The sequence below is a fragment of the Battus philenor genome, unplaced genomic scaffold (genome assembly GCF_028537555.1).
Source record: "Battus philenor isolate CCGP_79_NKW_IND1 unplaced genomic scaffold, ilBatPhil1.0.hap1 SCAF_13, whole genome shotgun sequence".
Classification (NCBI taxonomy): Eukaryota; Metazoa; Arthropoda; class Insecta; order Lepidoptera; family Papilionidae; genus Battus; species Battus philenor.
Window position 1 is genome coordinate 10,330,374 of NW_027181675.1, and position 27,574 is coordinate 10,357,947.

General features: G+C 33.4%; 2 protein-coding genes across 3 annotated transcripts; one reads left to right on the forward strand and one right to left on the reverse strand.

Annotated features, from left to right (window-relative positions):
- Window positions 1–75: 75 nt before the first annotated feature.
- Window positions 76–5,038, forward strand: LOC137933229 (sec1 family domain-containing protein 2-like). Its single transcript, XM_068777088.1, has 9 exons — window positions 76–443; window positions 539–790; window positions 1,529–1,834; window positions 2,220–2,392; window positions 3,187–3,413; window positions 3,582–3,751; window positions 3,959–4,242; window positions 4,318–4,482; window positions 4,612–5,038. Exons 1-9 carry the CDS (start codon window positions 264–266, stop codon window positions 4,817–4,819), a joined length of 1,965 nt encoding a protein of 654 aa, XP_068633189.1. The 5' UTR covers window positions 76–263; the 3' UTR covers window positions 4,820–5,038.
- On the reverse strand, window positions 4,946–27,400 carry LOC137933230 (glutathione hydrolase 1 proenzyme-like). 2 transcript variants are annotated; one of them, XM_068777090.1, is made up of 11 exons: window positions 27,091–27,400; window positions 23,952–24,031; window positions 13,280–13,501; window positions 12,573–12,793; window positions 10,662–10,851; window positions 9,508–9,711; window positions 8,434–8,683; window positions 7,700–7,890; window positions 7,386–7,626; window positions 7,131–7,244; window positions 4,946–5,439 (listed from the first exon to the last, which is right to left on the reverse strand). In XM_068777090.1, the coding sequence occupies exons 2-11, from the start codon at window positions 24,011–24,013 to the stop codon at window positions 5,290–5,292; spliced, it is 1,845 nt and encodes a 614-aa protein (XP_068633191.1). In that variant the 5' UTR covers window positions 24,014–24,031; window positions 27,091–27,400; the 3' UTR covers window positions 4,946–5,289. The 2 variants fall into 2 exon arrangements, with proteins under 2 accessions (XP_068633191.1, XP_068633190.1); XM_068777089.1 differs by lacking the exons at window positions 23,952–24,031; window positions 27,091–27,400 and adding an exon at window positions 19,354–19,585.
- Between the last annotated feature and the right edge of the window lie 174 nt (window positions 27,401–27,574).

Genomic DNA, 27,574 nt, shown 5'->3' on the forward strand with positions numbered 1-27,574 from the left:
ATTAGTTTCCCAGTACGTACACAGACATATGTCAGTGTCAAATATGTCACTGTCTACTTAAATGATTACTTATTGATTTCATTCAAGCAATTATGAAATTTAGCTATAAAACACTTTTCAAATTTTTGTATTCCAATTATTAAAAGTAGAAAGAATGTGAAGGAAATTCTCATATCTCACTAATATATATCACTTATTTCTAATATACTTATTAATAATATATATCATTTGCGATATTAAAGTTGCAATATAAAGTTTGAACAATGATGTCCGGTTCGCCAAAGGAATTTGGGGAAGTTTGGTGGGCAGAAGTGTACAATAGAATTATTGGTGCCGTAGTATTTTTAGATGACTATAGTGCAGAGTGTCTGCATTGGGATGGAGGTTTGTTTAATCTTCTAACAAATGGAGCCATTGAAGTGAAAAGTCTGTCCCCCTTTGAGGTAAGATTTAATATTATCAATAAGGCGTTTAAGATAACGAATTAATTGTCTCATAAGTTACAATATTTCAATATAATATTAAATTGGCTTTGTAGGTTGCCCAAAGTGAAAATAAAAAAGCAGTTTTCATAACTCAAACAACACAAACTCAACTACAAACAATTCGTGAAATAATACGCAACTGCGACTTCACGCACTGTATTTTAATATCTTCTGTAAGCTTAGATGTGGTTTATTTAGAGCTCAATGAAGGAAAGGATGTCACAGATGTGGTAACAGCTGGTAAAGCATCTTCTGAAGCTAGAAAGCAACTGCAGGAAATGCTTGTTGAGTGGATTGGTAAAAAGGTAATTTTTTTAAAATATTCGGATTTTGTACTAGGTCAGCCATGTCTAAGTCAATAATGGGTTAAAAGCAAGCAGTCCAAGTGAAACAATAACTCATTCTTTAATAAGACTTAATGCTGAAAGTGTTGTAAATAATTCTGATTAAAATTAAATATATAACAACAGACAACTTTTTGAAAATATCTTGGTTTTTGTCTCATGACCGATGTTGTGGCCAATCATGTCAGCATCTGTTAAAAAAAATTCTGGGCTTTTCTGTTTTCTGAAATCTTTATGAAGCACATTGTTTTCACATGACTATCCTCTGGTCCTTTTTTGCCTTCTACATTGTCAATAACTACAAGTCCCCAAATTTTTTGAGCTTGTCCATGCAATGTAGCCGAAGTACTTAAAGATTTCTAATCAAGGAAACTTCAGAGACAAGTTCTTTTTCTTAGCTCTTTTAGGACAGATTCTTTACTTTTGGTGCACACACCTTATCCCAAATGTTTTTAATCTTTGCCTTGTGCACAACTTGTCTGTTCATGTTTAACACTACTACAGAAATATTGAGAAGCAAGTGTAAGTTTTAGTTTTTCATATTGACACATAAATAAAATTATTGATACAGAATGTTTGGCTTTATTTTATGTCTGGATAACCCAAATTCTTTTTTTAATTAATAATGATTTAAATAATCCAGTTTTATCTGCAAAGTATCCTCAGCTGCAAAAGTTTTAAATTTCATTTTATTTCCAGCAATCTGCAACTGACGTGGTACACATTCCTTTGTTCACTGTTTCACCAACAAGTATTATTTTTCTCACACCACCATTCCAAAATTTATACCCATCATTTGAAGGTAACTTAATTCCTGAATCTAGTTCAATTGACTTGTACACTTTAGGCAGTGAGGAAAGATCACTAGTGAGAAGGTTGGCAAGTGGTCTTAATAGTTTGTTTGAGTCAATGAACTATAAAGAAGATATATTTTATATAGGGGCTTATAGTTCATTAGTAGCTGGTGTGTTGGAAAATTCACCAGTTTACCTTAATAGACGAAAGGTATGTGTAGTATTTTTTATTTATACATAAACTAAAAACATTTTATTGTACATTTAAAATAGAAGGAAATGATTTTTTGGATAAGTGTATGCATTTAAGCATTGAAAACCATGTTGAGCCAAAATCTTTAATGTATTTTTCTAACAGCATTAATATTATAATTAAATTTAAAAATAGTGTACTTTGCAAGTAATGGCTAATGCATCATACAGTCTAGAGGTAAAAAGGTAAGGTTTTTTTCAACCTAGTGATGAGTAAATATTTGCCACAAATATATTTAAAAGAGAATCAATTTTAATTATAGATTAAAATACTGAGATTTTAAATATTTATTTAAAAAAGCTATGAAATATGTACACTTTTAGATAATTGTTGTATATTTCAGAATTGCACTAATCCAGTGTCACTGATAATAGTAGACCGAACTTTAGACCTTTGTGGTGTGACCAGTCATTCCATGGAATCTATATTAGATAAAGTAATGTCAGTGCTGCCAAGATTCCCAGGACATTCAAATGATGTTGCTGTTGACATGTCAGTGTTATGTGCTGCTAATGTGTAAGTAACTATTAAAAGATTTAAAATAATAGTTATTGAGTGTTACCATGAATTTTTAAATTTATACTGGCCTGTAGCTAATACATTAATGATGTTTATAATCTGTATTAAATGGAGTTTTTTCATGTTTCTCTGACAAATAGCTTTATATTTATTTCTGCACTTTTATAGTGTATCATCTAAATCACTTTTCTTATTTTGCTGTTCTACAAAATTTGCGATCGAAAAAATTAATCATTGATGTCCTAAAACAGTACAGTCAAAATTGTGTTGTCATTCTAGTAAATGTATAGGAACAATGGCATAAAGATAACTGATCTCTTTGTGCATTTCTCTTTTCAAAGGATAGGCTGCAGAATCCTACCCACACCTGCCAAGTTTTGAGATTATGGTATATCCCCCATAGATATCTTTGGGAGGGGCCTATGTAGTCTTAGTAACTGGCATCTATGGTCTGAAACGACGAGTGTAGTAATCATGACGGTCTTCAGGAGAAGCGGATGAGGCTTTGCAATGAGCGTCTATCGGTTGATATGATGATGATGATTATTTACCAGCAGTCCCTCTGACTTTGTACTGCTTGAAGTTATTGGACTGTTGCATTAAAAGAGAAAAGTAAATTAATGTAACATCTAGAGTGATCAATTTAAACCGGGCAATTGTAAATAAGAGTAAAGGCTTTAAACATTTTTGCTTACAATTGAGCTAAACATTCACCCTTTATAAAAATATAAAGGTCTGCTTTATTACAAATACATATAGCATTTCAAATAAACATCTTTAAATGTTTTCAGTATATCACACCCTGATGACATACAAATAAGTCCAGGATGTCTTTTCCATGCAGATGATGATGCATGTTTACAGACATTTGATTATATGATCAATAAATCTCAAAAGGAAGTAATGTTTGATTTGTACAATAAATTATCTAAAATTGATGTTCAAAAGTCACCAGGGCCAAAAACATTGTTGAAAGTGACACCACAGAGTGTAGAGAAAATTATTACTGCCTGTAAAGGTATATGTGATTTATTGTTAAAAGTATTTTTTTTATCTAGTGTTTATTTTATTCATACTTATTATCTTTTTATTTTTCTTAACTAGTTTTTACAATGCAGGTATACTTTGGTGTTTTTTAAAGTAGTAGTGTAATTATAGTATAGGAAAATAAATTGTGTATTTTCAGGAAATTACGATATAATTACTGAACATATAGGAACAATCCAACAAGCTTTAGGCGTGGTACAAACATTAAAGTCGCCAAAGCGTAATGAAATCGAACTTGTTATGGGCTTAGAGCGTCAGGTACAACAGAATTTAGCCGCTAGCAGAGAATCTACAAGTGTGTTGCTTCAGGTATGTGGATTTCTCACCTATAAGTCTCTAAAATAACTATGAGATTAGGTTAGTACTTTACCTTTACTATCTTACCTTTGCTGTACTTTTTTAAAGCTTTTACTACCTATTTCCAATTACCCTATATAGAATGAGCTCGATGTAATATTTTACATAAAAAAATATGTTAATGAAATGTTAAAAAATTATGCGATAAATTTTTTACAGATAAGCCAACTGATAAAAGCACGCAAAGAGAAAAACCTCTCCCTGGAGAGTCTGTTAGCTTTACTAACACACATTTACTCCCTTGTTGGAACTGAAGTTACCTTTATGAAGCAGCATGAAGAGAACCTAGCTGAGACGCTTAGTGTTGCCATATTTGAAGACCATAAGAATTTATTCGACAATCAAGACAATTGTCTAGCAACACCGGAAGAATGCGATGAAGTAGCAAAAAAAATTGTAATTAAGTTAAAAGATGTGTCACAGATGAGGAAAAGTTTGCAAAAGTAAGCTATCATATTATAACAATATGAAAGACAAAAACATATATTAATGATACTTTTAATGACATATAATTTCAGATATGGCTCAGTATTAAAGCCATGCGACAGTGGATCTGGTCATGAATATCGTGGAGTTTTGCAGCAACTGGTTGATGATATTGTAGACTCAAAACGACCTGAACTCACTGATCTAAGGCACAGGAATGATGATGGTATTAAAGACCTACTCCGCTCTGGATTGAAGTGAGTATAGCTATAAAGGATGATTGGTGATAAATGTAAAAACTTTAAATCATCAACTTCTAACCGATATTCGATGAAAAGGCAGATAATGGTTGTCTAGGAAATTAATTTAAAAAATATTATTTGCAGCATTCTCACCAGCAAAAAAACCCGAAGCACAAAACATCCAGTGGATAATTCAATAATTATACTCTATGTGGTCGGAGGAATAACAGCTGAGGAGTGCAAGCAATTGCATCGCAGTGTAATAACAAGTGGCATAGACAACACTCTTATCATTGGATCAACAAAATTTGTAAATCCCATAGAAGCCATGCGAGATGCTTTAGACTTATAGATGTTTGTAAAGAAGAACTCAAATAATATTAGGAATAAGAGTAATTGTTTCTCAACTTTTAAAGTATGTAAAAAAAACAAATATGTTCTTCTGCCATTTCTTAATAAATATATTGAAAATTGATTATAACAAAAATTCCCTAATAAATGTCTATTTAATTCTATAATACAATATTTAAATTCTGTCTAATAATCACATAATTGTTAATGTTTGTATGTAGTTATTGTAATAAATGCTTCAAGTATTGATTTAACATTTTTTTATATCTGTTTGTCTTAATTATAACGCTAATATAAAGTTAGGTATTCCAAAGTGATAATAATTATACATGCATCATGTTTAATGAACAAAGAAATATAAATAAATGCTCAGTGTGTACATATACATCAATTTGTTCCTGACATAGAACATTAAAATGGCGCTTTACTAATATTTAATAGTTTGTTGACTAATAATATCTATGTGGAATTTTAATCCATCCCTGCCACGTCACCTCCTTTTCTGAAGTCCGCGTTAGCGTAAATTCCGGTATTATTCCGGAACAAGGCACAAACAATCGACCCCCGTCCGCTGTACCGTACTATGCCGTGACCTTTGGCTCGTAGACCCTGTATTATGTCCTGCAAGGATCAAGTGTCATTATCATAAGTTAAGTAGGTTGTCCAATGCTTTAACGCTGATAAGATCCGTTTGGAAGCGGTTAATATGTATATACGAATAAGTAACACATAATTTTAATATTATACCATATAAGGTTCTACATTAGATGTAAAGTTTACTACCATAAGTTGGATAATGAATATGTCCAATAAGAAATAGCATAAGGTAGCTGCCTATTATATATATATTTAAACGATGATTTTAAGAATGAAGTTAGACATAATTAATTCATTACACCATCATCATCATTTCAGCGATAGGACATCCACCACTGGACAAGGGCCTCCCGTATAAATTCCATATAAGATAGGTAGGAAGTGGCTTGCATCTAGGGTCTTGTCACGACATCAATAATGTCACCTATTCACCATGTGGATGAACGACCTACGCTGCACTTTCCGGTTCGTGATCTCCAGAACCTTAAGGTCCGAGCAGCTATCTGTTCTGCTCGTTGTGTGTCATATCATACAAGATACCACATCACAGATTGTTTTTCCTTTTTAACCTGGACATCGGTACCCAAGTGGGAACTGCTGATTCGGAAGCCAGGTACAGAGGGCGCTTATTCTAAAACCTTTGTTAAAATAGCTAATCTCGAGGGGTCGGGCCATTATAGACAGTTATATCGGATTGTGAGACTGTAAAGCTCTTAGATCGCTAAAACGGATGCTCTTTGAAGTGACTATGCTTATGGGTGCTCAAGAGGGCCGAACGTTGTCTTGGTCGGTTGTTATTACCTGGCCAACATTACCACTTGAAGTGGTGGAAACTCCAACAACGCTTCTATCTATGAGTAGAATAATCAAAGGGTTGGTGATTTCAATTATTCATGAGCTGACCTTCGGTCGTCTATAAGTGACAGTGGACATTTTTTTCTCAGCCACTTTTTTTTTAAGTAACTTTTTGTCAATTTATAATTATTACATGAAGTTAATGATGGATTTATTAACTTAGCATGGAACTACAGTCGGATCGCGTTAAGAATGCAGTGAATAATCATTGTCCGCTGGCTTGGCCGTTATTCTAATCCAATCGTTCATAAATAGCTGATATCTTGAAAATTATAATTTTGTTGTGACTCTTTGGAATCGTACGAACTGTAGTTTCAATTTTGTCTGGTATTCCTGTAGTTTATATACATAAATACTAACCGCGGGAAACAAGTTAAGAAGTTATAATGTATGTACAATCACATACATCACGCGATATATGAATATTGCCATCTGGCCCTGGTACAATTCTTGCTTGTTTTAACTGGTCCAACAACATAATGACACGTTTTTTCTCTTCCTCGAAGTACTTATCAACATTGCTGATAATCTCTCGAGCTCGCCGATGTAAAACACTACCTCTTTTGCTCATTGTAGAACAAATTAAACAATCAACAAAAACAATTATTTTTTTTTTATTTTATATATTTAATGCTGGCCGTACTTATATGAGTGAAGTTAGCCGAGAGCCCGGCCTATTCTTATTTTATTCGCATTGTACATGCTTTCCGGTACACAATTTGCCATTTTAACATTTTCTTTTCAATTTCATTATTAGCCTCTTTTAGCTAGTTGGTCTAAAAATTACCTCAATAGGAATTTTTCTTTTTCGTGAAGTAATTAATTTTTTAAATCTTATTTTTAGTTAAATAAAAAATCACCTGTGTAATTCCGTATTCGTATTGAACTTGCATAGGGAATATTTGATGATGCAGCCGCGCTTCGTCTACTGCCTCCTTTATAGACTGGCCGAACCATAGCTTGCGAATTATCGTCTGTAAAAATGGTAATTAATGAGGCAGAAGTAGGTGATAAAAGTTTTCAATATCAAGTTTTACAGAAAGACACTTTGATACAGGAATGAGTTTGAAAAACTATTCAAATTATTTAAATAAAATATCCCTAAAATGTCGTACCAAAGCAACAGCGGTTGTTATTTTCGTACCACCAGAGGCGCCAATGACCATCTTCGGATTACCGGCCTTGTCTACAATTATGCTGGGGCTCATGGAAGACAAGGGCCTTTTCCCCGGAGCTATGAAGTTAGCTGGTGAGGGTTTCACTCCGAAAAAGTTGGTGATTCCGGGAGAGGAGAAGTCGTCCATCACGTTGTTCATAACGATGCCCGTGTTGAGCGTTGTAGCGCCAATTCCGAAGCTGAAAAACAACATTTTTATGTCATCATTTAATGTTTTCCGCGTGCGGCTGGCTGTATGTGGCTCTTACTTACTAGTAGTTGATAGAGCTGGTCGCGGAGACAGCATCCCCGTTGCTAGCGATGACCGAGATGTGCGCGGTGCCCGCGTCCGGCTGGCTGTACTCCGCGGCGCCGTAGGTGACGGTGTCGTTGCTCGTGTAAGAGTCGTTTATCCTCGCACGTACTTCTGTCCCGTATTTTGGTGTGGTAACATTGTGTATCAGCTGTGGAGTGAACGGGTCTTTATTTCTTTGTTGAGATTAAAACAATCAAAATAAAGACCCAATCACGAGAACGATTTCAATTGATTTCGGTGTTGCAATTTGTTCGTATATGTAGGTCTTTATAGACCACCGTGACTTCATATCAAATGGATAGTGATTTATTATTGCAAGCTTTTCACTTAAGCATTACTTAAAAGAAAATATTACTATTTTTATTGCCTTTGGCGGAATAAAAAAACGGTACTAAAATTTTTATAATCAGACTTGCCATCTTTTGACACACTCCATACCTTTAGACTGTGGAAAAGAACCAGCACGAGTTGATTCGCTTTACTATGATATAGATTTGCTGATAGAAAGCTTTCTAGCTCTCTTGCTAGCCTCCTTGTTAGGTTTTGAGCTAAAAATTGTTACGCACAAATAAACTCTGGCTCAAACAAATTAAATTGTTACTAAAAAAAATAGTAGCACTGCCATCGTAGCTATAAGATTGCCAAGAAGATTTTGCAAATCGCAAATCATTAATATTTTTTCGAGTCTTACATCATTCAAATTCAGGAAATCAATGTCGCCGAGCTTGGTCCTGGTAGCGTACGCGTATTTAAAGGCTTCTATGATCCGATGGTAGGTGAGTATCTTGTCGTCTGTGGAGTCAATGCTATGTGACGTGAAGTTGTAGCCGGTGAGGATGTTAAGTATGTTGATGAGTATAACGCCGCTGCTCGGAGGAGGCGCACTGAGGAGAATGTCGCCGTCGCTGAGAGGCACCGCGAGGGGTTCTACAATCTTAGCCCTAAAATCGTAACATTTTATTATCACATAAGTTGCGATATTACATTCTAAAATATATATACAGGGTGTAACACGACCAGTATAGCAAACGTGTATCAGAGGGAGAGTTCTTAAAATTTTTTTTAATGATTTTATGTTTATCAGCAGTTTTTAATCGATCGGCTGATATTTAAGAGTTTTTGTTTTTTTTTTGTAAATATTCTTCAGAGTATTTAAGAATTATAGAAAATTTCATATAACTAACAGCATGTTAAAAATGTAAAACAGTGAAGAAGCAGCGAAATTTCAATCATTTTAAAAAAGTTAAATTGCCGACTTCCAAAGTGTTAAGCAATGCTTACTTAGGGTTACCGTTACCTTGTATCATAAAGTTTTATGAACGAATCATATTTTATTAAAAATCGCAAATTCTTCAAGATCGGCTAAAGCGGGAAATTGCTGAACATGAATAGGGAGACCCATCGAGGAGTTGGGTTAGCTTGATTAAGGCCAACTCCGACGCAAAATGAGCGCAGTGCCGCTTGGTTACGAAAACCAGCCCGCTGAGACAAGACAAGACAAGAACCTGGCAACGCTTGATCCACCGCTCCTGTTACACTCTGTATGTTAATAAAATGAGGTAAATTTGCAGCAATTACATAAGTATTAAAATGCTACCAAAATCGCTGTACCGTGGCGAGACGTTGGTAGTAGTTGAACGGCTGACCGTTCCGTTTTATCTACCTGCCGTCAGCGCACCGGGCAGCAACCATACTCTTTTTCCTCGGCCCCCATCTCGCCGCGTTCCTAAGGTTCGTTACATGTTTCGATGCTACTATAACTTACTCATAGTTCCTTAAGTCGTCAGCTGTGATGATGCTTCCCATTCGTTGCAGATCATCGAGAAAATCCATAGCAAGGGTTCCGTTGTACAATTCGTCTCCACCTTTTGCAGCGATTTGCTTCAGTGTCCTGCAGAACGCCTCGCTCGGCTTTACCACTGTCCCCGGTCCGTGAAACTGACCTTTGGGTGGATTGAAGTAAGTTTTTCTAAAAATATATTTGTGTAGGGTGAGTAGAGAACGCAAATTATCCAATAAAGAACTGGATTCCATTTCAGCACAAAACTTATGCTACGTTGTTATAAATAACTGTGGTGTCCACATATACCCAAAAACAGAATACAAGTATATTTTTTTTAAATTTTACTCGTATTTTTTATAAGCCGATTGTCGTAAGGCGCACAAGTTTTGCAGCTCTATAAGGTTGGTTCCAATAAATAACAGTATACGTTACTATAATGCCGTTATTGCCAAACGGTGATTTACACACTGTACCAAAATAAAATTCACTTCGCTTTCATCGTTAATTGTTTTTCAAGATCATTTGGCAGACGGAACTCAATATCTAAATAAAGACGCTCATAATTAAAAATATGCGCTGCCTGAATAATAAGTTACATAATCTTTGCACTTAGCTTGAATGAATTTATATATTTTATATGAATTATCGTCATCATCATATCCGCCATTGTTCATCCATTGTGAGATACAGGCCTCCCGCATAGATTTCCAATAGGACCACTTAGAGGTGGCCTGAATCCAGCATATCCAGGATGAGTGGCCGCCTATCCAGGTCGAGTGGACATTCTACGCTGCGCTATCAATGTGCCCCGAAAATTTGTCAAAATTCTAATAATGTTTTTATAACTAATTGAAATTTTAAGTAAGAAGTACAATGCATCCTTGTAATTTCAACACCGTGCATTAAGATCTAGACACTTAGAACACATCTCTTGGACATCATTTATCAACTTTTCAGATGAAGAGTTAGATCCACACTTAATCTGTGTCAACATTACATAGGCATATGATATAGCTCAATGGCACAATTACAAGAACAATGCTTAGTGGAAGCATTATACATGAACCCCGCATAGCGTCTATTCTGCAGGAAAAGATTACTTGGCAATTATTAGGAACTTTTTTTAACCAACTTACCTTAAATGAGGATCCTTTTTAATGTAAGGGGCATTTTCGAAGCCGTCAAACAGCACTTTTGATATAACGTAGCCATTTTCACAAAGCTCCAGCGTCGGAGCAATTAAACTCTCCCAGGGAAGTTTGCCCCATTTCTTATATGCTGCCCATAGTCCTCGCAATTCACCGGGGACACCAATTGCAAGAGGACCTGTTGTAAATTTATTAATATGTATATAATTAATTGTATGAATATGCATTAACCGACAACTGTAAGAAACTTATTATCACATTAGTGGTACGTCCTTCTTATTAAAGCGCTACCGGAACCGTTATACAACGCCTTAGGTATATGACGGTGAGACGGGGGGAATATCGACCGCTCCGTTCCGTCAGTCCGTTGTCAACGGTGGCGGTGCTCATGATTTTTTTTGACCACTGCCTAGTTTCGTTTTCCTAAGACGCAGTACAGCGGTTCCGGTAGCACTATTGCAAAGCAAGTGATAAAATTTAAACTATTTGTACCACATATGATTTTTTTCTTACAGAAAGAAAATACAAGGGTTTATACAGAAGCGCGTGATAGAATTTTTCACTAAAACGCAATATTTATAAGAGAGGTTGTACAAAAAATATATGAAGTTATTTAGTTTTTTGATGTTACTATGACTTTTATGAAACGATCAGTGTTCAAGTGTACAAATATCATTTAATAGCAACATTTAAAACAACTCTTTATCCGTAAATTTTATGGAGAAAGTATACTTTACATGCAAACTCTCAGCTGCTGTTGTCACTTTGTTTATGAAGAAAATCAGTTCGAATAATCACGTTAAATTATTATACACCTTTAATTTGTAATTTTTTATAAAATCTGAAGATACCCCATGTTTTAGTGTGAAATATTTAAACAAACGCTTTGTGACAACGGAAGAATAAACGAGTGCTAAACCTACATAGTTTACGATGTACACTGTTATTTGAAACCTATATACTGTTAAAATGTAATTTTGTTATTAAAGACAACAAAGATGTAAAAATGGTTGGATGCCGGCCATTTTCTACCAGTCCTATTAGAAATCTCTGGGGCAGAACATATGCCCAGCAGTAAACCTCTTACGACTGAAATGATGAAAATGATGAGTGTATTTATTTTCGTGAAATATCCGAACAAAGTTTGAATACAAATCATAAGCAATGCTGTTTATATCGCTCGCTTAAGTCATCTAAAAGCTTGGCTTCCCAATCCGAGTCGAGGTCCCCCAAAGAAGCCTTCAAGCTAAGTTACTTTACCGAGGTTTTGGCTAAACGCCTTCCGCGAACTACTGTCATAAACCCGCGGAATCTTTAAATGCTAATAAGACAAAGTGTAAGTAAGAAAAAAACCAATATTTAGCTACTTCCGCACAGAGACTCTGTGTGTGCACTAATCGGTGTAACATAACTCCTGAAGATGCCCCGTGGAGAGGTGGAACACGTGTTGAGTGATTTAACGGTGGTAGTTGTGTAATTCGCATTGTTTGCCGCATGCGCATTTATCAGCGGGCTGGCGGGCGGTGCACTTTGTTGCACGACTACCACTGCATGTGCGGAAGTGACTCAATATTGGTTCTTTTCTTACTTATGATGGACTTCCGCAAAATAACGCCTGATTCCATTAAATACAACAGTATAGATACGAACTGAAAAAGATAGTGAATTATATCTTGAATTATGTCGCATTTCAATGGAAAAAAATATTAATTTTACATATTGTAGATCACAAGGTGATTAAATTGGTGTAAAATATTATGAACTTTTTGCTGACAAATCAATCTGTATAATATATATTAATATACATATATTATACAAGGATTGTGTTTATATCTAATCTCAATATTTATGATGACGTTTTTATTAATAATTAGTGTAATCTCGCTTATAATATTTTACCTTTTGATGACTTTACTTTGTCACCGTGAAACATATCTTCAGTGGCTGCACCGGGTGCGGTCTCCCTCGCTATCACAGCATATGCCTTCTCCTCTTCTTTGATGTACACCGTCATGAAGAATCCTCCACCAAGCCCCATACTCTGCTGATTGAGGACTCCGTTGCAGAACATAGCTGCAATCGCCGCGTCCACTGCCGACCCATTTGCAGCTAGGATTTCTCTAAATAATATTTCTAATCATTTAGGCTGTTTTTGATAGGAGTTTTGTATTTTTTAATTATTTATCTATTGATGCTATTACTCCCTAGACTTCACTACTCGAGACAGGTTTTTCACGTTGATTTAGAGTAAGATCGTTTGAAGGCTGATAGCATCTTGTTAACGCCGTCTGCCCACTTTGTGGAAGTTAACTCTGTTTATGCCATCGAAGTTTTTGTTTTCCGCAGAACAGTAATGTCAAAATTACTGTATTCCAGCTTGCAAGGATCATAGAATCCAAAATGGCCGTACTGATAGGTGTACTAACCTATGCTTTTTTAGATCTCATTTAAAAACTGCTATAATAAAATATTTTTATTAATAAAATTTAGGCATCCAGTAATAAATAATTTTGTTACGAATAAGAACGTGAATTTTCCTGTTTTTTTTCCCAAATATAAACTTTTTTCTTAACTATTATAAATATACATTTATTAACGTATCTCACCTTCCTACTTTTGAACAATGTGGAGCGTCAGTGCATACGGCTGCTTTTCGAAACACGTGAAGAACTGAAGGTGAGGGTTGAAGAGCATACACGGGGTCGGGAGATTCTAAACCTTTCCTCCCTGTGTATTCCGCTCTGCCAATGAGGAATCCACTCAGCGCCAAAATAAATACGAGGAACACCAAACCAGCGACCAGAATTTTTGTTCTTAGCTTGTAAGGCCTGGAAGTAAAATAAGGTTTTACAGTCCTTTAATTTACATTAGAAAAAATTAAAAATATATCAATACACTCCTTTCTAATTTTCTTACCTATAAAATATATTTAAAATAATAATATAAAGAATGTTATATACGAACAGAATAAAATTGAATGATTATGTAGATATTTACTCTCTTTAAATTTAAGTAATAAATTCAGAACACCTGACTTTTTAACGTTTAATGTGGTAATTTTCAATCCTTTATATGGGTCAATAGCTTCACCTCCACATAATATATATTAGGATTCTGTTATGTTACAATCTAAGATAACACAATAAATGAAGAGATCCATATACGAAGGAATAGTAGAAGTGATGCGATAGCTAATGCAGTGGTCAGGCTTCATAGAACCCACTATCAGTTCCGAGTGCTGGAGTCTCAGACCCTTACGCCCTAAGGCGCAGTCATATCGCGATGGGGAGAGAACGTAAATAACTGAATCTTGACTGAATCGTAATGAGGGTACAAAGTTAGCGACCGCTTCTCGCTGTAAGCTGTAAAAGGTGTTCTTCGCACCTTCTGCAACCCGTTATATAGATGTTACAATAATTCGTGTTATGCGAGGTGAAACGACAGATGGATCGGATATGGCCGGCATGTGCCGATTAGAGAAAAACGTGAAGAGATAATATTGATTACTTCTTCTGAAAATGCTAACGAAAATGTATTGTATGTTTTCTCTGGAAAATATATACACCAGGGACGCTAAACGAGACTCTCGGGCCGCTTGCGGCCCGTAATCAAGTTCATGTGATCAGTCATGCATTTCTAAAATTAGATTTATTTTATCGACTTTCTTTCAAGAAAATATTGTTATAAAAATAATTATAAGAAAATGCATACATACAACGCATTTACTAATAATAATTAAACTGATTAATTTTATCACCTTTCGCAGAAAAATGTGTCTCACTTTTTACAATTAGAAATCCTTACTACTTCTCAAAAATATGCACAATATATAAACATTTTAATCAACGAATTACAATTACGTTCTCATATGTTCAATGCTAAGAAAACAGGAGCATGAAATGTTTTTATAGCATTCCAAGAAAATGTTTTCCTCGGCATTTTTTATCAATATTAATACAGTTTCCGAAGACTTTCAATCATCACACCACATTTAAATTCAAATAATATTAATTTAAAAATGTGTTTTTCTCAGTAAAAATGGAATTTTTTTATAAATCTTATGTGAAACCTTAGAAATTTTCAAAGAAACGAAAAATGAAAAGCAAATGCAGTCTGTTCTGAAATATGTATGTTTGCGAACAATTACTTTCAACCAAAAAATTAAACAAAAAGTCCACAAACGAATAGTGAGTAACGTATGATTACACTGTGTACGTGTAGCTATCTCATCAATTGCAGCTGATATCTATCAACTTGTATTGAATAACAGTGCCAAATTTCTCATTAAAAATTTGAAGTAAACATATTTTTCTGTTAATTTCTTAGTCGTTTCTATTTTGAATTACAATTTGTGTATGTAATCTTCATATTTTTATATATATTTTTTTAAAGTCTATTATGTATAAACTTTTGTAAATTATAAGGAAATGTTACTTTAAGTGCGGCCCGCCAAAAAATTAAAAATTTGAATTAGCGTATTAATTTAAAAAGGCTACTCACCCCAGATATACACAATGCAAATACTAGAAGCAATGTATATCAAGACACGACCATCAGGACATCGAGTTAGAAAGTCTTTTTACGTGTCATGTATACGTTTTTACTAAAGAATCACAGATGAAATTAAAAAGCTTCTATTGACAAATTAAAAAAAATAATTTATACGTGCTAAAGTTTATGATATATCTATTTTATTATGCTATTTTTTTAAAGACATGTAATTCCGCTATATTTCTTTGGCCTGTCCTTTACAGCTGTGAGGAATTTATCATCCGAATAGGTAGACTAAACTTGACGTCGATGAGAAATATAATTCATGGTATGTTGAGTAAATTTCGAAAATTTTAATCTGAATTACATTTGATAATAAATTTTAATATGAGATAAAACGAGAATCATCCGACGATGGAATCAGTGAGTCTTTAAAAATTGACATAAAGTGCCTTCAAGAGAAAAGTACTTAAACATTGATTATCGCAATCTACCAACGAAATCTGTATACTTTAAATTGATTATGTAATAATTACATGGCTTGATAATTTAAAATTATTGACGATTCAAAAGAGTGTGTAAGTGCCTTGAATAATAATATTTTAAATTTATGTAAAAATGTAGTCGTTTGCGTTAGTTGCGGGTTCTTCCAAAATCAACGGGCATTTGTAACCCTCGTAGCTTTATGTTGCAGGATGCCATTACGGAGTAGCCCAATCTGATTATAGTAACTTTTCCCATGACGTAGACAAGTATTTATTACGAATCTCAGTGAATAATAACATAAATAAATAAACAATAAGCGATAGAAAAACACTTCTGCGAATTGATATCCAGCGTAAAGTGGTATGATTGTACTTAATAAAAAATCCGCGAATCACAAGACGACCTCGTAGTAGCAATGGCGTTTTCACGCCAACGCAGAGTTAGCTTGTTTAAAAAAATATCAAGACAGTATACATTTTGACTACGTTATAAAAATCCAATAGATTATAATATTCATGTATTGTATTAAATGATTGCAAATAAAAATGGTTCATATAAGTAGTTTTTTTGGTTTTGGTTACGATATTTATCTGTTCTAATAACACCTTGAAACGTTATAGTTATTTATGTAAATAACTGTGTTTCAAAACTTGTACCAAAGCATAATCATCCTTATTTCATCCATAGGACACGTCCACAGCTAAGCATAGCCTAAGCCTCCCTAAGCGATATCTAATAAGACCGAAGTAAAGCGTTCTGCACCCAGCGTTTTTCGACAACCTTAATAAGGTTGTCTATCCATCTTGTGAGAGGACTGGCTCTCGCAGCCATTAGTTCTGTGCGCTTAAAAGCATAATAAAGAAAAACAATTTCATTATTTCATATAAGCAATGATAAAATTTCCGAACACGGGTTAAGTTCAATAACTTTTGAATAATCGATTCATCATTTTTGATAAAATAGCTTCATAATTATTTTAACCAAATAATATATTAATTTTACGATGACTATACACTTTTGTAATTTCTTACATGACAGTTTTTAAATTACATTTCGCGATTGAAATTATAGGTTTTTATTACGTGTACTGCGTGGAATTTTTTCCGCTGTAAAATATGACAATAGATAATTTTTATAAGTACTTTTTTCCAATGACATGATAGAATCTTTATTTCAATAATAAGTAAATACAACATTTGTTAATCGTCAAAATTTTCCGATACTTTTTAGAAAAGATATATACGACGGAGATTGAAAACTGTCATAAATTGGTAGCAAGGTTTATTTAAGCGGATGTCTTCTCTAGTAACCACTACTTCAACGCCCATTTGTGCCTTAACGCAACTGTTACGGTGTACCGGATTAAAATAATAAACAATAAATGACGAATGCAAATATGTTGCTGAGCGTTTTATTTTTTCAAAAGCCTTTGTGAACCGTTTTGTCATGCTTTATTGGACATCATGAAAGTGTGAGAGATCAACTGACCAATTCATTTGATTTCTGTATTATAATTACTGTAAGGTAAATTTTTCGGTTAAAATTTTTTAACTTGTTTTTATTTTCGATAATGTCTAAGTATTTGACATTGCTTTCAAAGCTGAGTACTGCTTGTTAACTATATAAAAGATTAGTTGTTTATTATAATAAGAACGGTGACATGAACAGTTTCATTGGTTCCTTCGAGCTAACTTACTGTTACATGTTAAAGTTAGCCATCATCAGCGTTGTCTCAATCCTGGTGGAGGTATAGAGGCTAACGTGCAATCTACATTTTTCAGCGGATATGTCATATTGAATTTATAATTACTTTATATTTTTACTTGTGCATGTCGTAAATATTTGCGACATACACGTACCTGATACAGATAACTAAAGTATGTGACTATGCTATGCTTGTAAAAATAACGAGTAAAGTAAGTTTGTCATCACAAAATTTGCTGAGTGATCATAAAAGTTTTTAATTTTTTTCTATTGAACTTAAATCCCTCTTTTTACTTATTTTTTCTATTAAATTTGGTAAACTAATTTTAATGATTAGTTATTAATAGATAATCAATGCAACGCATAAATACGTCTTACGTAATTGGCGACGTGATTTGTGCAATAGACTGTTCGTTTATAAAATGTCAAATGTGTGACATTTTAGTATAATAACATGTTTTTGACTTCAAGTAATGAATGTTACGAAAACATACATGACAAATTATAAGTACGTAAAAATAAAATAAAAAAATTAATTTATTTATTTTACGATTACTCCGGCGTTATTCATTTTGCGAATAACTAGATTTTATGCAAGTGAATATTATTAGGAATCAATGTAAATATAGTGTTGCACCGATTCTTATACAGCATTCTTTAGTTTAAGGAAATTTGAATGTCATGTTCGTCGGTAGATGCTATATGCAGAGCGCTTCCAATCGGTCTGGCTATCGGTTATTGAAAATCTTTGGGGGATTAATGCAGCAGTAAACTCTTTACGGTTGAAATGATGGCGATGATGATGATGAATAAAGTATTTTCTATTATTATTAATGAACTTTAAGCAATGTGTTGATAAAGCATTCCGTTTTAATCCATAAACTTTCTAACTAAACAACTGAAATTATGATGATTGATAATGGTTATGGTAAGGCTTTCAACACGTATCACACTTCAATCTGTGATATATATTATGACACTATAGGATTATTTGAAAACATTGTTATATTTTTATTACATGAAAATACTATTATACACACTTAAAATCATAACGATGGTCAATACGCCAAGAGTTACGGTCACGTAATATGCATGTATGAAAGTGAATAACATGTGGAAACATAATCAACAACGCATACTAAATCTTGTGATATTTATGCGCTTCTCTGTATAACTAGAGACTAAATTAGCCAATTGTTCCACTACTCGTCGTGTGCCTGTCTAGCATCGTTAAAGAGCATTTCGCTCTGTCCCCAGTCTGGATGAAACTTTAACAAGGAGTAACGACAGATTTTTTTATCGGATACATCCATCATTCTCCCGCAGAGAGATCGTGTCACTTCATTGTACAAGGCGCTTACATTCGCTCATAAATCTATATTAAAGTGCAATAGGCAAACGAGTCAGGGTTACAAGGTGATGTTTCGTTTTATTATTAAATGTTTCATTAATTTTATGAACTTATTAACTCCACAGATCTAAAATTACATCTGTTACACTGACTTTGAGATTTTAGGTTTACGATAATATTTTCCAAATTTCAAAAACAAATAGTATATTTGTTTTTATTTAAATATTGTAAATAAATAAAGATATACTTTATTTATATACGAAAATCTCTTACTGGTTACCTTGTACTAAGGAATTCTAGTCTTTTTCTAACGACTCTTAGTAACATAAGTAGTAAATGAACGTTTAATGAATAGAATAGATAAAATTATATATATTTCAATAAAAATCGTTGTAAAAAATATGTTAAATAATTTAATTTTAAATATCGATGTATTATTAGCTATTTTGGTCTGTTTTGCGCGGAAATCAACGTGTGTTGTTTATCTGCAATTAGTTACGTGTAAGTTATAAAGGCTCACTTTAGCTAATAAGTTGAATACTATACGAAGTTGTTCTAAATATTTGTGTACTGCGCTACTGATCGGTTTTACCTTGACTAGTGTCAACATGTTGATATCTGAAACGTATTTAAAAAAAAACACCACACCTGTTGTGATCAGGTTCTGGAACTTTAATAAGAACATGTAGATTTTTTCTGTTGCCACTGCTCGGGTGTCCAGGTTTTTTTAAGGAACTTTGCCTGAGTAACTGCCTATCGCACATCACTATAATTTTTACACTCGAACACTTTTTAAGGAAATATTTCATTTACAAACATTTAGATTACAGATATGTGCAGAGTAACACCTCTGCGAATGGAAACTGGACACATAGTGGTATGTTATAGCGCCTAACATGAAAAGAACTGCCGACAAATACGTAACCGGCGACCTCGGACCGTACGTCATAAAAAAGGGTCGGTGTATACTGTGTACAGGTTTGGTTATTAACATTTATGTAACATTTTTTTATTATTATGTGGCTGTCTTGACAAGGTTACGCAGTTCGAAAGTTTAAGGATTTTTTGAATCGGTAAGCAAATTGTCAAAGAATTGAAATACAGTGATAATAATATTTTTCGTTTATTTTTTATTATTCATTGCTACTTTCTAGAAGTATTATTAATTAAGTTGCTAAGATATTTCATAATGCAATATTATATTTTGAGGTAATCGGAAGAGGGTGGTTGCAAGGCACACCCAACTGCTTTTATTGGAAATCTATGCAGGAGGACTGTACCCAGCAGCAGATGGCTGTAATGATAATGATAGTTTAAAAATGTTTCTTTAAAATTTCATGTTCAATCATTCACAGATATACGATACAGGTTGTCTTCATTTCAATACCTTACCACTTGAATAAATCTTTTTTAATCTATGTTAACAATTTTTCTCATCTGCTCGTTACATATACTATATTTTAGTATTACTATATTCAAAACCCAAATATGATCTTGCAATTTAGTCTCACGCAGCTTTTCAATTTGACCGCTCATCTTCTAGAATATTTATAAGTCAAAAGTACAAAGGATATCTATTACAAGTGTGTACACCGCCTTAGATAGGCACAACTATGAAGTGACTCGGCTTTTATTAAAAGCCAGGATGAAAGAGATAAAGTGCTAGATAATGTAATATATGCACTGTGATTATCTATCTTAATAATGACATTATTTATGTAGGTAAGGTTAAGACTGACGTTACTTCCTCTACTTAAGTTTTTCTGTGTTGAATATTGTTTTACATAAAACTCAAGTGAAAAATTAAACAAAATAGGTATAATTGTAGTCCAGGTTCGATGACATTTTTACTAATGTTAGTAGGTAGTTTACTTTTAAGTACCTTCAGACGAATGCTTACGATCAATGAGTGTTACCAGTGACGACATACGGCACAAAAATGTGGTGTCTAACTTCAGACATACATTTGCTTAAAAAGCCATGGAGCAATTTCGCTCGAGAGTTCTCTACGAGTACTTATTCCGGTATTTCATAGACGTACGGAAGTAACCATCATAGCCGACCGGATTAGCAAGTTTAAAATTACAATGGTCAGCCTATACAGCGCGGAGGTCAGATGGCTGGAGTGGTTTTCAGGAATTGGAGACCGGCAAGCGCAACTTACGACGTTTACCCCCTGAGGTGGACAGACAACCTTTTTAAGGTCTTTGAAAGATGCTGTGTGCAAACCTTGTACAGCCCGTCCTATTCAAGCAAATAAAATTCAGACCTATACAAGGGACCTCTGTCCAGCAGTGTATGTCTTTCAGCTGAAATTATTACAATGATTAGAATTCCTCCATTGTGGACTCTGATTTTAGATCATTTCAACTGAACTAGTATCGCTCATACTGTCAGAAAACACAAAAATATGCATTATCACAGTATCACGAATAGTTATCAAGTGTATCATAGAACGGTCTTCACTTTTTATAATGGAAGGTCATTGTTTACCTGAGTAGCATCAGTTTCCATGGATTGCAGGTAGCAGAGCTCTAAGACCGGTTAGCCTTAACCTCATTTATAGTAACTAAGCTATCTTTTCATAGACTATTTTACCAGTTTAACCACCGTCTCTAGCATTGGTATGAGTAAACAAAACATACGTATTACAAAGAAACCGACATAACTCAGCAGGTTGGCAAAATTGGCAATGCGCAGGCCACACAGCGCATAGAACAGATATCCGATGCAGTCTTGATGCACTGAAACGGAGAACTAATACCGAAAAGCGCAGCGTCGGGCATCTACCAACATGTGGACAAATAACGTCATTAAGGACGTCGGAAGACGCCTTCACAAGACTTTTTGTAGATTCAGATGATCTTGTGAAGGCATGTGACGTTTTGATCGTTCATGAAAAACGTTAAGGATGAAAGATTCTCGAGTGGCTACCATGAGCCGGTAGATGCGACGTGGGTAGGTTCTCCACCGAGTGCAATGACGATATAAATAAGGTTCCGGTAGGTTGCTGTATGCGAGCAGCGCAGTACCTGTCATCGTGGCGATCTTTGTCGAAGTTCTATGTCTTGCAGTCGGTGATTTATCGCAAATATGATGGATGGAGTTTAGTAGGAGGATTGCAGTTTAGTAGGTCGCCATGGAACAAGAGTGTTATTCCCACTTAAATTCACGTGAAATTTCTATATTAAAAACTGATGGTAGTTTGTATCAATGATTTTTTTACATTAGCGACTTATTCGTTTAGTTTTAAGTTTGGGAGATAATAGTCATAATTTAGAAAAAAAAACAATTTTTTTCGTGGTCAGTGAAAGGTGGTTCTGCAATATTAATCGTATATACAGACAATCGTCAATTTTATATTGGACATGGAGCTATTGACATTTATTTTATTATTTTAGAGACATTTATTAATATTGTTTAATTATTATACATAAATTATCATACTATGTGGTCATTAAATGTTTATTTTTTATTTTTAATAATTACAACTTTGACAAATCTACGTTTCAAATTATATTTATAAACAAAAAATGATTCGCCAAATTAGTCGTTAAGCGTTTAAGAACTGCTTGACCAATTCAGTATAAAATTGATTCATGCATTTTTTATAGTACGAAAAATTTTTGAATAATTGCAAACATAATAAAAAAACATCTTTATTTTTACATAAAAATTTGGGTGTAAATTAATATATCTACATTTGGATGAAAAAACTTTAACCCAAGTAATATAAATCATACCTCAATCATACATACCACATATAGTATTAAACAGGAATACATGTACAAGCTTGCGTTGGTCATACAGATAAATATTGTAAAATGAAAGCTAAATGTAAAAATTATTTACCCTGTATGAAAGGTCTCTGATATTTGGCGACAGAGTATTTCAAGCAGCTTAAAAAAATATACAAAAAATATAAAAATATACAACATACACAGCCTTGCATCGTACGAAATATAAAACTTATTTTAATTAATGTATGTAATAGCTTAAGTAAAAGTAATCATTTTTAATTATTAGGACATTAAATTAATGAATAAAGTGATCACTTTGAAATACGGATGATAAAATTTTTTTACATTACGAAGTCCGTCAGTATCAAATCTGCCAGTCCCCACGCAATACTAATTTCAATCAGTTAAGAATTAACCATGTAATGTTGTTCGTAAGGGTTGTCGAATTGATTAAAGTACCAAGATGCATGATATAAAATGTTAGGAGGACCGGAAAGTAATGTCGTGTTATTTTAATCTTGTATTGTTCCCATTATTTCAGACAAAACTTCGAATTTCTTATTGGGAATCGGTAAATATCGTATATTCACCGGTTTGCGCATCAAACAAATTATTTTAATATTGGTTTGTAATGTTAATACACCAAACAGAATTCAGCAGGAGTTCGAACTCGCTTATTACAATTGCAAATTATAATCCTTGATCGCTAAGCTCCCACAGATAAAAAATTATTTTAGCCCTAAGACGTCCACAGCTGGACAAAGGCTTCCCTTGAAGATTTCCAATAGGAACAGTTGAAAGCAGCCTGCATTGAGCGTCTTTCAACGACTGTAACAAGGACGTCTTTTGTTGCGCTTGGCAGCCCATAGCGTCCGTTCTATACTTTTGGCGTTAATGACCGTCAGCTCTGCGTGACACGTGGTCTATCCACTGTTACTTCAAGTTACCAAGCCACGCCACCATACAGATTATTATATTGAGGAGCACAGATTTTTAATATTAAGAAGTGTGTAGTAGAAGGTTTATTCTTTAATTTTCTATATACGAAAGAATAATGACGCAGTCGTTTTAGAGACATCGTAACTAATACAAGTCACAAGACGTCAATTGATTAGTTGAGCATAGACGTAATTCTAAGCAAAACTTTATTATAGCTTTAAAATTTTATTTTGTGCCGTACTGGTAAGAAAATAGTAGCATTTGTCATAAAACACCTCTTCCGTCCCGTCAATTTTTGATATAAAATGTACTAAGAAACTATAGGGAACCGATATTAGGAAAACTTCGATTCTTGTTCAGAATTGTGTAATAGATTGTTTTTATTACACAAAGTACTTACAATAACTTCTCGTTACTGTTGTATTTTTTATTCATATTATACCATTTTTGTCGTGTATATAAATAAAAATAGATCTTTTAATTTACGTTTACTTACGTAAATCGGTATTGCGTAAATGAACAAATTTTATTAATTAGTGCTAAAAATTTATAATTACATGTACTTACCCTTTCCAAAACTTTTTAGTGCTGCCCCTTGTATCCGTAACTCTCATGCTTTGGATAGTCATTATGAAAAGTGGTTTAACCTGGAACAAATAATAAACACTAAATGTTTCAGAATGTATATGTATCAGTTCTTGCCGTTCAACTTCTCCGAAACTTCCGAGTTCTTTCAGTCGAAAACAAATTTCATGAGCTGATTAAGAAAATGTTCACGACGGAATACCTTTCTTGCCGTATAAGTAACAGGAGTGTAACGCGCAAGCCAGACCATTGTTTCACCATATTCAACACGAAAGTGGCAGACTCTTTGCAGAACAGAAAACACCATAAGACAAGAAATTTGAAAATTTTCTTACTTAATTGAACCTAAAAAACTTCTCCCTAAACCACAATGATGAGATCATATCACGCAGTGTTAAGTAATCCCATTAATGAGAGATTGGACTTGTTTAAATGTTTATACTAAGTTATTGATTACTAACTACAGTTATACTTTTTTGGTGGAGGCATGGGGATGTATGGCCTCAAGGAAGCAGACGCAGTTTTTATAAATGTAGCTTGTTTTGTACTCCAAATATATTTGTAACTCGCAATTCCGCGATCTGCCGTATCGTTTACTAACAGGTGGACGTCCTGCTTATTCCTACTTTAGAGAAATTTAATCTAACATTTAAAAAAAGCATTCATACTGCACCAACATAGTATATGGTAACAAGTAACGGTATAAAAATAATTTATGCAATTAAACTCGCGGTACGTTAACAAAACGATTAAGTTGGCAGTGAAAGCATTTCATCATCATCATAACAGCCGATAGGAGCTCACTGCAAGGTATATTCTTCTCCCAAAAATCTCCACTGTTACCTTTCGCTGCTCATGTTCAGCGACTTCCTGCGACCTTGAATATGTCGCCAGACCACCTAGTGGACTCTCTACGAGTTTATATATATAGATAATTATATTTACAGGGATGTCATATTATATTTACAGAGTTGATGTTGTCTATTTACAGAGATATTGTTATCTAAATAATTTTATTGTATTTATTCTAATTAATAAAAACGGTTGCAATAAATAATAAAAGTCACAAATATGTAACACATTCGGATTCAAGAGAAAAGGTATATTTTTGTTATATAATAATGCATGCCTTTTAAGTTTACTAATAGTAGATTATAACGTTCCAAAAGTAACGGTATAGAATCACTTTAAAGGACACTATCAACACTATGGTGTCGGAACATAAAAAGAAATTTGAGGAAAGCCAACAAACTCAGCGACATTTTTACTGGGTTCTCGTAAATGGAATGACCTCAAAACAAAATAATGTGGCAATAATACCGCACAAACGACAAGTAATAAGTAAAAACAATTGAGTCATAATTGAGTCGTAATTTTAATTCAACAATTATTTCTAAGATTTCGTTTAAATATTATACGAAAAACGTGCCAAGCAACTGCTATTAGTTTTATTATAAAATAAAATTACAATTATGTCGTGATGTAGGATAAGTTGTAAAAATTTAAATAGCGTTAAATAATTTACTATACACCATCAACCATACCTCTAGTAAAATTGACGATTCGGTAAAGTATATATGTGATGACTTCATACTTCTGCGAATAACTGGCATTGAATTCTTTTTCATTACGTTATTTATATAGGAAAAAAAATTATGGATATGTACCGAATTCGGAACGAGAACTTTGACAGATGTATTTTAACATATTCAAATTTAATAATAGCAAACTAACGTTACGATAACGGTGTCTCACTAACTAGGAAGTAAAGTAAAGAGATCTGCTGAAGAATGGGTTTTAATTTATTATTGATACGTGGAATATATGAAATCAAATATAACTATAAGGTGGTCGTCTGACGTCAGACGTTGAATGCAGACCGCTTCCAGACGGTCCTATTGGAAATCAACGGCTAAAATGATGATAATGTTTAGAAAAAATAAAACATTTTTGAGTAAATGCAGGTACTTTAAAAATGTATTTTAATTAACACTCACTGAAGAGACATTAGAGGTATTAAAATAATTTGAAACTTGCAGTTATTAGTTTACGTAAATATAAAATGCATTTAATGCATATTATGCGAGTAAGTATTTTTGGTATATACAGTATATCATGCCATTTAGTTTGTTGCTGGCTGAGTATAATAGTGGGTGTGTTTTTGTCCTGATATTACATAATTCTACACGTTCAACAAACCGATCGTGCATCGTAAAACGTTCGATATTTTTTACGACAGCATTTTTAAAATTGTTTTAGTGATTAAAAGGTTTTTAAAACCCAACTTCTGTCATTATTCTGTGTCTGTATAAATCTCTATATTTGAGTTATCACCGCAGGATATAAGTAACGGATTGACACGTCTACGTAATGTAATTAATCTTACAAGACCGTGTTTAATGTCCGTGATGCAGAAACCGGTTTCATTTCGAATGCCATTCATATGCCCGCAGTGTTTCTTATAAGTAATCCGATTAACCGATACGTTTGCGATGATACACTGGGAATATATTGATGTGAAAGATCGTTGAAACAATGGTTACACTGTTTGTACTATCTATATATTTCCTGAGATTAGTCTAGAATATTCTTTTACTGAATTGACACAAATGATTTGATTCATGGCGAATTGATATATTTTGGAGTGATAAAAAGTACACTATAATAAACTACACATATCATATAAAGCATATATTAATATAAATATATACCCACGTACAAATAGATTGATTTGTAAACAAAATGTAAACAATATTTGACATAAATCGTATAATATTAAAAAGTTAAAAATTATTTTTACACACACGATTTTAAAATATTAATGTACCTGACATAAATATTTTGAGTAATAATGTAATATTTTAATACATTTCACACAGAATTTTATTGTAATTAGCCCGTATAAATAATTTGATTTAATATTATTATCTTTCCAACATGTTACCAAAAGAAAAAAAATACACGAAAATCTGTTGTATTAAATAAATTTGATGTAAAAATCTATAAGAATTCTATAAAAAATAAAAAAAGATATTTTAAAGGACATAAACCAGTAATCATAAAAATTAAGCTAGTTAAAATTTATTGGCCAAAATATTAGGGCACGAATAAAGGTACTTACTATATATTTAAGATCGTAAACAAAAAATCACATCAAACTAATATTAAATCACTCAACTCCAACTATAAAACATTCGAGGTATTATATCATTGGCCTTGACCACACTTTCACTGGAAACAACCTGATGCACTGGGCTCTAATTCCGTGTTAACAATTCAATGCAATTTGGTTCACGTTATAATAAATAATCAAACGCGTTATATGATTTTTATTTGTAAGAAATTATTAAACTTTCTATAATTATTAAATCAATTGAGGAATGAATGATTCGTTTTCACTTGATGAATCGTTGGACGCAAGAATGCACGCCCGCACGGAGACCGAATGTCGAGTGATGCGAAGTCAACTTCGTTCGGAATTACGTCGACGTTTTTTGTTTATCCTTTTGTAATATTCTAGGTCTAACTTTTTAGGGTTCCTTTGTATCCAACCGAGTTCCATTATATATTATAAAATATTTTCAAAGTTGACAATTTTATTTAAC

Bases quoted from the DNA above. Each gene is read 5' to 3' on its own strand.
- LOC137933229 (XM_068777088.1), top strand. From the start codon at position 264: ATGATGTCCGGTTCGCCAAAGGAATTTGGGGAAGTTTGGTGGGCAGAA. The intron at 2,393-3,186 runs GTAAGTAACTAT...AAATGTTTTCAG, and splicing joins GTGTTATGTGCTGCTAATGT to TATATCACACCCTGATGACA. The intron at 3,752-3,958 runs GTATGTGGATTT...AATTTTTTACAG, and splicing joins CTACAAGTGTGTTGCTTCAG to ATAAGCCAACTGATAAAAGC.
- LOC137933230 (XM_068777089.1), bottom strand. From the start codon at position 19,514: ATGAAATATTTCCTTAAAAAGTGTTCGAGTGTAAAAATTATAGTGATG. The intron at 13,502-19,353 runs GTGTGGTGTTTT...TTTTACTTCCAG, and splicing joins CCAGAACCTGATCACAACAG to GCCTTACAAGCTAAGAACAA. The intron at 5,440-7,130 runs GTGATTTTTTAT...TGATCCTTGCAG, and splicing joins ACGAATACGGAATTACACAG to GACATAATACAGGGTCTACG.